The following is a 14,258-nucleotide window of genomic DNA, read 5'->3' as shown; positions in this document are numbered from 1 at the left end:
TGTTTCCATTTTTTTTTCCAATTTTTTGAAAAAAAAAAACCTGAAAGAAGCCGGTTTTTCGAGCGATTCAAAATTTCCAGAAATTTTGCATCTGGTGGGGGCTTTCTGCCGTTGCGGCCGCCGTCGGCTGTGGGAACGGGCCTTTATAGTTCAGCGCCAAGCTACGCGCTGCTGAGGACAATTTTTAGCGGAGCGTCTCCAACGGACTCTACACAAACGGAGTCCCAGCAAACCATTAATATCCCTGGAACATCCCTACAAGGTCGCGAACGTCCTGAATATCTCGACATCTGTAGGATATCTATGGGATATCGCACAATTTCAATGCGTGTTGTGCTTACTCCAGTAGACAACAGATGCTGGCAGGTCCCACAGTGTTGCTGTACTGTGATGAATCCTGTTCGGCTAAGGTAATATTTTGTTCCCCAAATGGGAACAATAGAATCAAATGGGTTAAAACACACAAATATTATTTGCTGGTACACAGTTGCAGTGCATTTGCTGGTGCACAGTTCTCTACGCACTCTACGAACACCAAATATGTGATGCACAAAAGTTTTAAAAGCAAAATATGTACGATATTCGTAATATATCCAAATATCCGTGACAGACGTCGCTGGGACTTTCAGTGGATCTACAAACATGGCAGAAATGCTAGTCGCTGGGATATCGCATGGATGTAAAACGGATCTGTGGCAAACTCCACTGGATATCCAAATGTCCCGGGCAGGATATCTTACGGACATTTGCTGGATGTATCTGGTTTGCTGGGGTACGGAATGGACGCCATCTGGTAGCGTTATTTAAACCCGTCTGTAGTACCGGGTCAATCGCACGTGCACCACGGCACGTGAGAAAGTGAAGGAATGAGGCTGGGTGCTTTTCTTAATGCTCTACAATATCGTGTAAACCACACTCTCGAAACTCTGTATGTTCTTCTGAAAGTTTGTAAAACATGGTGCTCCACACACGTAATAGCTCTATTCTATAATGAGCAACATTTAGCAGCTATTTTAGCAATATATAACTTCAAGCAAGCAAGATGCAAGCAAGAACGAGCCCCCTCAGTGTTGGTGGGTCATTGAGGGGACCTCTTATGTCAATTATTTATACCGCACGCAACTACCCTAGCCAGCTGCAATGTACGCTCCGCGGTGTTCTGAAACCGAAAAGACGTCGGTCTCTCAGAGACGTACGGTTGGCTCAACAGAAGAGCGACTTTTTGCGCGTTAAGTAGCGGCTCCGGAGCGCATGGAACGCGCTCCTGTTTACTAACCGGGACACCTCCTTTGGTGCTGGTGCTCCCGCGTTCCTACCCACAAGTCGGAGTGCTTCTCGCGCTCACCACCCTCCTGACTGGTTGGACCCACCTGCATATTTTGGAGGCTATATCCGGGTGCAGCCTTCAACATTTCGAAGGCTGCAAGCCGGATCGGAAGTCTGCTCTACCGGAGAACACTCGCGACACCCAGAGGACTAGAGCCGCATTGCACACGCAGCGTGCACACATCACGCGCACACCAAACGGTCTATCTTAAAAACTCGGGGCTTTACGTTGCGAGGCAACTGGGACCGTGAGCGACGCCACAGCGCCATGGGTCTTGAGATTAATTTTGACCACCACGAAATCTCCATACACGGCACACCATATTTAACGTCCCTCGTGGAAGACGGCATGCTTGAGCAACGTTGCTATATCGCACTCGGTCGATACCCACGACATTGGGATCCGCAGATGGACAGCCACCGAGTCGTCATGTCAGCACCCGTCAAGTTTAGTTCCCTGTGCGCCAAGGTCAACCGACCGAAGAAAAAACAAGGGTGTGCCATCCAACATAGGAACCCACATGTAGAATGCCAACAACGAGTGGTCTACCGGATCCCACTGCAGTGCGGACGCGTTTATATAGGGCAAACCGGAAGATGTCTTAACGTCAGAGTTCAAGAACATGGGCATCCATTAAGAAAACACCATCCGGGCACCTCGCTTTGCACTCTCGTGACTGTGGGTGCAAACCAGACCTCGCGCGAACAGATGTACTATCAGTACACAATGAGCAGCTAACGAGGGAAATAGTAGAGGCATTTTTCATTACAAAACACGACGATGATCAATGCGTATGCGCTCCGTCACTGAGCCTCTTCCCCGCGGAGATAAGTTATCTCGGGAACACGTTGCAGTGTAACCCGATGGTGTCATGTGACTAGGAGCAGGCTCCCACCTTTCTTTTGTGTATATAAACATGTTTTGTCTAGTAAAGACTGCCAGTTGAGAGTTAGCAGTCGTCCTGTCTTCCTTCTTTGTCCGCGTCTTTGTGCTGCTTAATCACGATGTACACCAACTACCCCGCCTCCACACACTCCTTCAGCAGGCAAAACCCGTTTACCGGAGACTTCGGAGCGAGTGAGGCAGACGGAGCGAGCTCTGCAGAGCCGCTATTAGCGCGCCTTTTCACTGCGTTCATTTTCTGGTCCCCTCCAGTAACGCCAGGGGCCTCGATGCTCAACTTTTCGTTAAATCACCATCCGCCATCGTTTTTGCCGCCGCGACCTTGGGGCAACAACGATGCTTCCGTAGCATAGTCCGTCCGATAGGATGTCCGATGTCCAGGATAGGATGTCGTTACTTTCCCCGATCCAGTGACTTTACTTTCAGTTAATCCATATCGCGGTATAAATTCATCGCTTCCCTGTGATTCGTCACGAGCTCCCCGGCAATGGCCAATGACAAAGGCCGAAACGTACGTACGTACGTTTTCTCAGTGTCAAAACGTCGCATGCACGCCATGGCCTTGTACGAGCGGCAAAGAAACGGCCGATCAGAAAGACGATCAGTCGAAAACGCATGGGACACGTACGGAGCGAGTAAAATACATGGGACGTTTTCGCCGTGTCATAGCGCCGAGAGAACAGTGACAACTACGCGTGATCGCGTTGAAACATGCTTGTGTGTTTTCCGTCTCAAATTCGTTACATATAGTACAAGGGCATCACGTGGTACCTGCCCGCCAATCAGGGCAGATGTTCCCCGTGCATTTCGTCTGCACTTCTTTCGGGAGGCTATGAATTTTTGAAATTCATGCGGAGTATGAGAAACTGAGACCTAACTGACTGTGCGCGTCGTAAGTCTACATAGTGGTACTAAAATATAGCGGTCGTATTTCATTTTAGAGCCGAATTCAACTACAAAAAACAGAGGCGTATGAAGAAAACCAATTCAGTTTCTGAGCAGCCCGCGACAGTTACATTGATTCCTGTTCTAGTAATGTGCCGTTTTAAAATTCCCATCGAGTAGTATACACTTATTGCGCTGGCAACTCCGCAAACCGCACCTGCTGCACGTTGTCAGAATGAGCCGTAACGCTGTCGTCGTCCCAACCTGCGGAACGAACCGTAAACAGGTTCAGCTAAAATTAATATCTTCCGCGCAAGCGCCCAGAATTAAATCTGAAGTATATCTGTGAAGCCAACCTCTGCTTGTTCGTTACACCTCCCTTAAACGTTTTCTGAATTGCACTGAGCTCCGGAACTAAACAGCAAACGTAGCCTACAGGCAATACGTTGCTACACTCTTAAAAATGAACTTCACCGCATAGCACGCTCCTAGCCAACCATCATCTCGAATGATATCGTTACCTGCCCTGATTTGTTGAAAACGGGAGGCGTACGCCTTTTTTGTGACACTTATGCTGTTCATAATTGTCACAGAAAAGGCGTACGCCTCCCGTTTTCAACAAATCAGGGCAGGTAACGATATCATTCAAGATGATGGTTGGCTAGGAGCGTGCTATGCGGTGAAGTTCATTTTTAAGAGTGTAGTTGTAACTGCTGAATCCACTAACGCATTGCGATACTCACCATACATTACGATGCTACCGGAATCATTGAGTAGTAGTTCTGACAATAGACAAAAGCTGAGCAGGCGAGCTGCACTGAGCAAGTGTTCCAAGTGTGGCTACAGGTTCTTCGTCTTCTTCTTCTTCTTCTTCTTCTACCAATGAGATAATGGCCGTGAGCCACTAAGGGAGATTGGCCAGGACAAAAGGGGCGTGAGATGTTTGTTTATGTCTGTGCAGTAATGATGGGGACTAAGGCCAAGTCAGATCCAAGTATCTTATGACACATATGACATGTGATGACTAATGCAGGAACTGGATATGCACGTATGTAGGAATATGCGTATGGCGACTATACACGGCCAAAAGGATGACTGTATGAGCGTGTGTACGTGAAAGTGTATGAGAGTAGGGAGGAAGTGCCTAGAAGCGGTTGGAGAGCACAATGTAGGATGCAAGACCCGCTACCACAGCCCTATGACAGAGCGCAGTGTGTGATGCTCCGAGAGACAACACTGACGCCAATGAGGTTCACCGAGAAAGTGACGGCAATGGTTCTTCTTCTTCTTCTTCTTCTTCAGCCACAAAGGAAATGGCCCTTAGCCACACAGGGCGATTGGCCAGGAGTATGAGAGGGGAGCAGTTCTTTCTTCTTCTTCCTCTGGGTTTTCCTCAGACGCTTTCAGACATATGTCGGCACAGTTCCCTTAGAAGTCGGCCCAGGACGCACTTTCCCCCAGGGCGTCAGTCGTGACGTTGCCCACCTACGTGAGGCCGACAACGGCAAGCCCTTTCACCACCCACCACCACCACCACCTTCTTCTTCTTCGTCTCCCTCCGCAACAGGTTGTTGTTGTTGCTCCTCGAGCGGGATAGCGCTTCTTCTTCCAATGAGATGATGGCGGTGAGCCACTAAGGGAGATTGGCTTATCCGCAAGGGAGATTGGCCAATGTCTCGAGAGGTTTGCTTCTTCTTCACACTGCGCCTGCACGAGCCACATGACGCTGCAGCGTACAATCACTTCCTCTCAAGACTACTACGTAAAACTATTATTACCCTATCAACAGTAGATGGTCGTGCTCTCTCATGTCCAGAAGCCTGACGCATGTAGTAAGTCAGTTTGCGGGCAACCGCATATAACTTTAATGATGGATTGGGAACATATATCCGTGGTCCCTCATATGGAACGGTGCTGGATTTAACACTATGCAGTCAGGATATTGTGCACCACCTCACCTGGTATACTGATACCGACACAAGAGGCAGTGATCACATACCATTGCTTATTGACCACCACACAACTGGACAAGGAGTTCCCACAAGGGGGCGTTCCTAGCCCCACGCTTTTCAATATCGTATATGGCATCTGTCATAACGTTACTATACCGCCTAAGGTTCACTGTACAGTCTATGCTGATGACATGTGCCTCTGGGCATGTGGTAGGCAGTCAGTGCCCCTTAGACACCGGTTGCAGTACGCCATAGAAGCGGTCTCTCTCTTTTTTTTTTTTTTTTCAAGAACGAGGCATGGATGTGTCCATCGAAAAAAACAACAAAAAAAACTGTAGATATATCTCCCTTTCACCCTCAACCGTCTCGGCAACATCGAGACCTGCATGGAGAACCCTGCATGGAGAACCCATGAAGCGAGTCACTACACACAGATTCCTAAGTGTTCACATTAACAGAATGCTGTTCTGAACAAACGAAGTTAACCGCCTGAACAACAAATGCAACGCTTACATGAACTTCATGAAGCATCTCGGAGATTACCGTTGGGGAAACACGCAAACGTTGGCAGTTTTGCATAATTATTTGATCAGGCAACGCAAACAGCACAGCCTCCCCGTCATACAGAACCTGTCCGCGAAGCAGGAACACACTCTGGAAGCCATCTTCGCTCGCAGTGCAACAAGAATAGTCCTCGGATTTCCGAAAACAGTGCGATCACAGTTGGTACTTGTCGAGGCAAAAGAACTTCCACTCGAAGCACAACGGGAAAGAGAGAGCCGACGCCATCTGATCCGAATCATCACCAGGCACACTCAGCACCACTTGGTTAAAAAAAAAATACAAGGTCGAAAAAAAAAAGCGTCATTGCATCGGCATCGTGGAGCCATACCAATTTTATTCCAAAATGCAGAAATCGCACTCTTACTAGTGAAAAGGCACCGTGGCTTCTGTCGACCATGGGCATCATGACTGAAATCCTGGGCATTAAAAGGAAAGCTGAAGCAACTTGCACTAAGCTATCTGGAAGAAGCCCACCCACCCAGCCATTTTATGGAGAAGACATTTAAAAAAGCTACAAGCTGTCACATACGACGTCATCCACAACAGCAAAACTGCATGGGATATGAAAGCTCTGACCTATTATCAAGACATGCGAAGTCAGCTCGTGGATTATTTGTACGGACTCCGAGGCTGCCCTACAGGGACTATGTCTACCGGACATGACAAATTTGCTCCACTACAAGATTCACACTGATCACCCAGATGTAATCGGTAGAGGACATCACGCCGAACTACAATGGGTGCCAGCTCGCTGCAGTATAGAGGGAAATTAATTGGCTTATAAGTTGGCAAAGACGCAGTGAAACCTGCTCAACACCAAACCTAAAGTATACACAAAAAAAAAACTCCTGGAAACGTTGCGATCAGAAGATTACATCAAACACATTGATCCTGAGCTCAAGTATTCCATACCTGGCAATATGAAACGCGAATGTACCACATTGATTCACCGCATACTCTCGGAGCCCTGGCAACCAACTTGGGAACCGGAAAAAAATGTTCCAGGAAAGAACGTCCCCGGAAAAAATGTTCCCGGAAGAAATGTCCCCTGGAAAAAATGTCCCCCGGGAAACATCCACTTTTGGTACGCGTGGAATTGTTGCGAAATCCCCGGTTGCGATATTGCCGGTCTTGAAGTCTTCGGACTCAAAATAAATACTAAAATACCTAACCACTTATTGAGTGTTTTCACTTGGAAAGCTTGGGTCACTTTCACTTACGATTTCGCGTAGAGAATACACTGCAATCAATTGTCACGCTTGTTGAAACAATATGCACACTTGGCTGAGATATTCTTATTTTGTTTCTTTCTTTCTTATACTAAGAAGTATATCCTGCGTGACGCCACACCGACTGGTGTGCAATCAGATCGCCGGGATTTTGCGACTGTAGATTTTAGGCATGATGACACAGCTATCCTTTCATGTTTCAGGAAGAGCGGGACCGGCGGGACGTAAACTTTTCTGCACCAGCTCGCGTGGGGTACCGGTTAGAATAATCGCCTTTCACGCTGAGACTGGGAGGCGGTAGCTGGTTCGAATCCCCTTACCGGCTGTGCTGTCTGACGTTCTCACTGGGGTTTTCCCGCAGACTTTCCAGACGAATGTAGGCACACTTCGCCCTGAAGTCGGCCCTGGACGCATACTAACCCCATGTCACCCTCCTTCCTGCTGTCCTCTGTCCACGCCCGTACACAGCGTACAGCAACAGTTGCTTCGCGGCGCTAACACGGAAAAAAACATTTTCTCCGCTAATTGGCACAAATGTAAAGTGTCACAGAAAGGCGTACGCCGCCCAGTTTCAACAAATCGGGAGAGAAGATGTCATTGGGAATCGGAATGGCTATATAGGACCATGTCAAGTTCTTTTTTTAAAAGTGCGCGGATCGACGTGCAGGGTGATGTGTAAAAAAGGAAAATAAAATGCGGGAGGGAAAAAGCAACAAAATCGACAGGCAAAAATGTATTTCAATATGTCTAGCGGTGTCACGCGTTGCGTCTCGAGAGCCCCGTGACTGTACAGGCCGCCTTATTGCAGGACACAACGGAGTGAATGCACAAAAACTGACGACGTCTGGTGTGGAGGAAGAAGCCAATCTACCTTAGTGGCTCACGGCCATCATCTCCTTGGTAGAAGAAGAAGAAGAAGAACAAGAAGCCGTCATAACGGCCAGCCTCTGCGGTGGAAGTAGTCTCGCCACCTTCGTCATTGCCGCAGGCTCGGTGCAGTGAACCATAACCATACTGTACCAGATAGCATGAGGTAAATAATACATTTTACGTCGTTGTACTACGGTAGAATATCCTTTAAGCTGTACTATAACAATACTATAGCTCCACGACAGCACGCACTGCTGTGGTATACAAGTTTTTCTCTTCTTTCTGTGTGCGCGAGAAATATTTTCAGTTTTTTTTTAACAGAATAGCCTCTTAAAGTAATTCGCGAATATACTTCAAATGAAATGGGGGATACTTTACGGTTCTCAACACGTCAATTACTTCAGAGTTCTATGCCACGGTAAGGGACTCCACGGAGGGCGTCAGGGCAGTGGCGGATCCAAGGGGGGATGGGGGGGGGGCGATCGCCCCCAAACAGGGGGTCAGGATCCGTCCCTGCGTCAAGGGAAAGAATTCCATAACTTGGATCTTCGCTAAAGTTTGAATGTTTTACGGTGTAAGTCAATACGTACGTATCTGTGTAATAGCTCTAATAGTAATTTAGCATTTGATTATTGCCGCTTCTGTTCTGTGAAAACGATTTTCTGCCACAGCGTATTAAAAGCTTCAGGCACGCTGTAGAGTGGAAACTGCGATTATCTTCGATACTCCTACAGCGATTCCTACGCATTAATTTAATCCCCTTTCAAGTGACAGTTCCACACTGGAGAAAAGGAGATGCGATGACTTGGGAGCATTCGTCTGCGGCTGGGGAGCCGCCTTCGTCAACATCATCGTCACTTTTCCCATGACCAAGTTGATGTTCCGGCAGATGCTGCACGGTGTGCCCACGAAAGGAGCTCTGGACCAACTTCGTCACGAAGGACTTTCCACTCTGTACCGGGGATGTCTTCCTCCACTTTTCCAGAAGACCATATCCGTGTCCATCATGTTCGGCACCTTCCACAGCTTCAGTAACTCCATACGCGAAAACTTTCCGGGAGCTAGCAAGGTGAGCGTTACTTTCTTCGCCGGCATGATGGCTGGAAGCACAGAAGCTCTGCTCGCACCTCTGGAAAGGGTGCAGGCGTTGCTACAAGACAGACAGCACCATCATAGGTTCAAGAATACTGCAGCCGTGGTGACGTTTCTGAGGCCGTACGGATTGCGGGAATACTACCGTGGACTAGTGCCCATACTACTGCGAAATGGACCATCGACATTCCTTTTCTTCACGTTGCGGGACCAAGTCAAAGGCGTACTACCGCTGAACCATTCGGAGCTCTGGCAAGCGATCGTCAGCGACTTTGTCAGCGGAGCTGTGGTGGGCGCTCTGGTGAGCACCATGGCGTATCCACTCAACGTGGTCAAGACGATAATGCAGGTCCAGTACGGACCTCCACGGCCGTCCTTTTGGAGTGTCCTGAAGAAAACGCGGGCGGAGCGCAAGACGTTGAGGAAGATGCTATACGGTGTTCATATTAACTATACGCGCGCTCTGATGTCCTGGGGAATAATTAATGCGTGCTACGAACTTTTTACTGCGGAATATGGGAAACATTTTGGAGCGGAGCGAGATTTGAAATAAAGGTGCAAGTAAAAAAATAATATATATATAAACAAAAAAAACGAGATTTAATGCGTTGAAGGTTGGTCAAGGAATGAATCCACGAGGGGTGCCGGTGAAGATCAAGGTGACTATAGACCTCTACTCAACGAACGTCATCATGACGTTGGTAGACAGACTGAAACCGAAACAAATCGGAAGGGGAGGACCGGGTTTCACGAATGGGCACCTGTTCGTGCCTCCTACTGAAAGAAAAGTAGGGCCGAAGGTCGCGTCCCATTCAAGGACCATCGTAGTCCCTTCAAGACCGTGGCTTTCGGGCACGACCTTGTTCGCCCCAAGCTTCGAGCGTAGTTCAACTCTACCAAATTGGTGGCGCTGTCGAACAGTGTGACGTCATCCAGCAAGGGAGAATGTTGCGAAGCAGACGACAACGCTGGAAGACGTCACAGTATAGAATGGAGCTCGGTTTTCGGCTCTCCGCGTTCCGGTTTGCTATTGTCCTAATTTACCAATTACTCGCGAGTAACGAATGCGAACGTTGTATCCGGTACCGAGGGTTAGTGTTCAACATGAGGTACGTGTTCAACATAATGCTCGCCTCTTCTTCTTTTTCTTTTTTGAATCCTTTAACAAAAATTTACGAAATGCGAGGCCTGCAAGTGTGCTCTATAGAAAGCGCTGTTGGAATGATGTTCATGCAGTCAATCACAGCTGGTGCACAATAATACGTGAACGACGGGCAACGGTGCTTGAACGGTTCACCAACTAAGTAAGAACACGTGATGACTTATTGTGCCTTACCTTGAGATGAAGTTTCAAATTGCATGCGGACTGCCTCGACGCGCTCGTGAATTTCGAACGCAATCGACATTTTGCTCTTAGTCTGGCGTTGTCATTTATTCGTCTCAGTTTGGACAAAAAAAAAATCGGCCGTTCGGCGACTATACGACTGACTGGATGCTTACGCAGTTGCGGATTACAAAGCCGTGTACCTGAGTAGAATGACTAATCAATCCTTGGGTAAGCTGACCTTAGAGTCATAGCACTCCTAGGGTCCAAGCCGACCTAGCAGGAACGCAAGGGGGCCTCCAGTAACCCCTGGCCTTGAGGTCATTCTCTTTGGAGGCATAGATCCCTACCCGAGAAACGTCATCATGACGTTGTTAGACAGATTGAAACCGAAACATATCGGACGACGAGGGCTGGGTTCCACGAATGGTCACTTGTTCGCTGCCTCCTATTGAAACAAAAGTGGGACCGAAGGTCGCGTCCCTTAACAGGGACCATCGTAATCCCCTCGAAACCGTGGCTTTCGGGCCCCCCTAGCTTTGAGCGTAGTTCAACTGTTCCAACTTGGTGGCGCTGTCGAACACTATGACGTCATTTGTTTACAAACAGAGAGAGGTCAATTTATGGTAGGCGCATAGATGGTTATTGTTTGTGTTGAAACGTTTATGGAACGCAGGAAAATTACGTCCAATTAAAATTAAAATTAAAAGTCCACTAACGACACTCTGTATGGAAGACATCCTAAAACGTATTGCACCACATGTAATACTTGAATTTGAGTATCATAATACAAATACTGCAAGTATTACGGGAATAGTATTATAATACGAAGTATTACTATTGCTGCCCACCCCCGCTCTGTTATTAAAAAGACTCATTATTCGAGTATTTGCGCGTTCAGATGCTTCAATCGATAACGAAATAAATAGGTTCGAGTTTGAGAGTAAATAGCGTAAAAGGATAGTATTTCAGTCTTTTTCTTTTTTTTTTTTTTTTGCGCATCGCTAACTATGTGTGGTGGCCAAGGATTGACAAGACACCCAGTCATGATTAAGTAATTTATTTCATGCATTGTCAGAAGTCACTCTAAGAGACTTTATTATGACAGTACTTCATACTCCATTTATATATAGTACTAGACAATGCCTCAAGTTGAAAAAATTTTGTTTCTACCTTTGTTCGTGCCCCGCACAGCTCCTTTGTAGAAAAGCAAGCAGAATACAAGGATCCCGTAAGATCTCGCACCTGCCGAGATCTGCTTACTTTGGGGGGAGTTTGTCGTAAAGTTGAGCTTGTCTTATTATTAAGGTGGTTCTCTTCGCCGTGCACCTGACTAGTTGCTCGCCGTGTACAAAGTGGCACAAAAATGGCCATCATCACGTGACTTTCTGTCTCTAAACCATTTCTGCCATTGCATTCTGCGTCAAATGCATGATCTGGAAAAATGCAGCAGAACAACAGAGAGAATTCGACAGAACAAGAAAACAGTAATGAAAAAGAGTTTGAACAGACACGAGAGCAGCGCGTAGATGATACACAATCCTTGCGAGCGACGACACTGAGGCGCCATGACAGTTGATGGCGCCTCGCTTTTGTCGTTACTTTCATAGCTTGCAATGAAGGCAGAACAGATAATATACAGATGGGTGTCGACACACAAATACAACTTCGGCAACATGGTGGCAAACATTTTCCCTGCGTTCCGCACATACGTTCGAGATAGTAAAATAAAGGAAGTAGGTTTTCCCTTTCTGCAACTTCCCCTAACTTGCAAGCGTCGTAGCCAAACTGAGGCCCATTCGAACGTCTCCCCATTTGAATATTCGTAACGTTGTTCGAGCTATAATACACACATCACATGATGTCAGGGCCACGTCTATACGGTAGGAAAACCACATTCTCATCGATGGTCATGTCTACTAAAGAAAAGCCACGTCAAATCTGGCCAAGTACATTCCAATGTAGAAATCTCAAGCTGCTTGAAAGCATGACTCCGAATTATGCGTTTCAGTCAACTACTTTTTGCCCTAGAACGGAAATGATAACTCCGCCATCTGTTAGGAATCAAACTCTTCCGAAATGATTCTTTAAAAACGGGTGCCATCACATTTTTTCGACCAGCATTGCAAGTACGTGACGTATCATGTGTGGCGCATGCGTAGACCGACCACACGGTCACTTATCTTCAGAGCAGCGGATTTTTATGTTTCACAAATGGACTCACACACTGCATACGGCTGAGAGACACACACAATTGAACAACTTCATAAACTGTCCATGCTGCTGTAGTATGCTTGTGACTTTTTTTTTTCTTTTTTGTTATCTCTTTCACCCATAACGTACCTCACACAAGAAACGAGCTTCGAGCAGATAATGCAAAACCAACGACTTTCTCTTCATAATTCGTGCTTAAAATACAACAGGCAATACGCAAAACCAAAACCAAAAAATATTTCGGGCATCACTAAGGTCTATAAACATGACATTCAAAGTTAATGCTGTACATGAACAATTTCAGTCATATATATATAATATTTATATGTATATATATATGTATACATAATATATGTATGTACATACATTGATTTGACCTAAATATCTTATCTGGGGTATTGTCGGCGTCAAACCTTCGTACATGCACACACCGTGTCTTGAAATGTCCAACCAGTCGTTCAGAAAAAAAAAAGAAAAAAATATCGCTCTTCAGAATGAAACTCAGTATTTTTCTTTACCCTCGTAGTAATATATAAAAAAAAGTAATACACTACTGTTTTTAAAATACCTTTCAAGCCCGAAGTATCTGTCACCTTATGCACTTAATTCCTTCGTTACCGAGTACCTACTGAGTTTGAACGTGCCTAGGTTTTGGCAATTACTTCGAGCTCTGTAATATATCGGTGCGGAAAACCGGACAAAAAAGAAAGACATTTGCCATCACGCTGGAAGGCGTCCCTGTACCTTGGCTCTAGTTGTTTCTTACATTATTGAAACACATCCGCTATCCCATCTCCACGTTAGTGTCACTCACATATGTGTCACACATACAGACAGATATATAGATCACACTGCAGGTCTGAAGTGTCTTTCTCTCTCGTTTCGTCTTTCTTTTATTTTGACATTTCACATTCAAATTGGCTATCGAAGTCTCTCGCGGATGTCACAGCCACCAGGAATGAAAATGAACGCCACGGAAACTCTTGAGCTCCATGATTAACGACACAAATTCACACGCGGTATACTCATAAAATCCGTGCTAAATCAGAAAATTTATAAATAAATTCCAAATTTACAAAATAAATATACGAGTTAACGAGGAAAATCGTAAATTCGTATATATTCACCAATTTCGCTATACAATAATATATTAAATACGTAATGCTTGCGTGTAAATCGATAATGAACTGCATGGTTTCATAAGTCAATTATTAAATTACGACATAAAGCATAAATTCATAAATCTTACGTCCCCCATTGTTCCTATCGATCTAATCTTCTGCGGAAACTACTTTTTTTTAAATTCAATTTTATTAGTAATATTTGCCATACAGAGTAAACTGCCTTGCCTTTGCCTTCCGTAATTTAAGAAAAATCAAATTCAATCGCCAGTTTATTTCAGCTTCCTCGGCGTTATATCACACACATCACAATTCACTCAACCAATCGGGCTAGAACATCCTGTATATTCCTTGAAAATTAGGACAATACAAACACTCACACTTATCCGACAGGATATCGGTAACTGACAGCTCCAGGTCTACGATAAAAAGAAACTAAAACAGTTATCGCACCAAGGAGACCTCGATCACATCCGATAACACGACCAAACTTTATCTGTGTTCTTTTCTTTCCTTGTCTTATCTTTCCTGTCAGAGTCATCACGAGAAATAAAAATCCTCACTCTCGCCAGTAGCCAAACAAGGGCTCGGTCGCCACCAATAAAATGTCGTTTTCCCATCTAGGTTCACCGATTTCTTACTCTACACATCTTCATATAATGACTTTATATAATAATGTGTTTCGGAGTATAGTCAGCTACGTCTAAGTGTGTACCCTAATGCCAAACGATATCCTTTGTCCTAGATATCGTGTTTTTCTTTTACGATCTCTCCCGA

At 45.8% G+C, this 14,258-nt stretch overlaps 2 protein-coding genes across 5 annotated transcripts in view; one reads left to right on the top strand and one right to left on the bottom strand.

The window, feature by feature from the left end:
* LOC135389828 (uncharacterized) overlaps window positions 1–3,948 on the bottom strand; it is a 29,238-nt gene extending 25,290 nt beyond the window's left edge. For all 3 annotated transcript variants that reach the window (XM_064619859.1, XM_064619862.1, XM_064619860.1), the window contains exon 1: window positions 3,859–3,948. In XM_064619859.1, coding sequence (XP_064475929.1) covers window positions 3,859–3,865 — 7 coding nt within the window. In that variant the 5' untranslated portion in view covers window positions 3,866–3,948. The remainder of the gene's footprint in view (window positions 1–3,858) is intronic.
* A 3,840-nt stretch (window positions 3,949–7,788) lies between these two features.
* On the top strand, window positions 7,789–9,410 carry LOC135389827 (mitochondrial nicotinamide adenine dinucleotide transporter SLC25A51-like). 2 transcript variants are annotated; one of them, XM_064619858.1, is made up of 2 exons: window positions 7,789–7,893; window positions 8,505–9,410. In XM_064619858.1, the coding sequence occupies exons 1-2, from the start codon at window positions 7,889–7,891 to the stop codon at window positions 9,373–9,375; spliced, it is 876 nt and encodes a 291-aa protein (XP_064475928.1). In that variant the 5' UTR covers window positions 7,789–7,888; the 3' UTR covers window positions 9,376–9,410. The 2 variants fall into 2 exon arrangements, with proteins under 2 accessions (XP_064475928.1, XP_064475927.1); XM_064619857.1 differs by having other exon boundaries at window positions 8,499–9,410.
* Window positions 9,411–14,258: the final 4,848 nt, after the last annotated feature.

This window comes from Ornithodoros turicata, chromosome 3 (genome assembly GCF_037126465.1).
Source record: "Ornithodoros turicata isolate Travis chromosome 3, ASM3712646v1, whole genome shotgun sequence".
NCBI classification, from domain to species: domain Eukaryota; kingdom Metazoa; phylum Arthropoda; class Arachnida; order Ixodida; family Argasidae; genus Ornithodoros; species Ornithodoros turicata.
The sequence above is the reverse complement of the archived record's forward strand: the minus strand, read 5'-3'. Positions and strand labels throughout refer to the sequence as shown.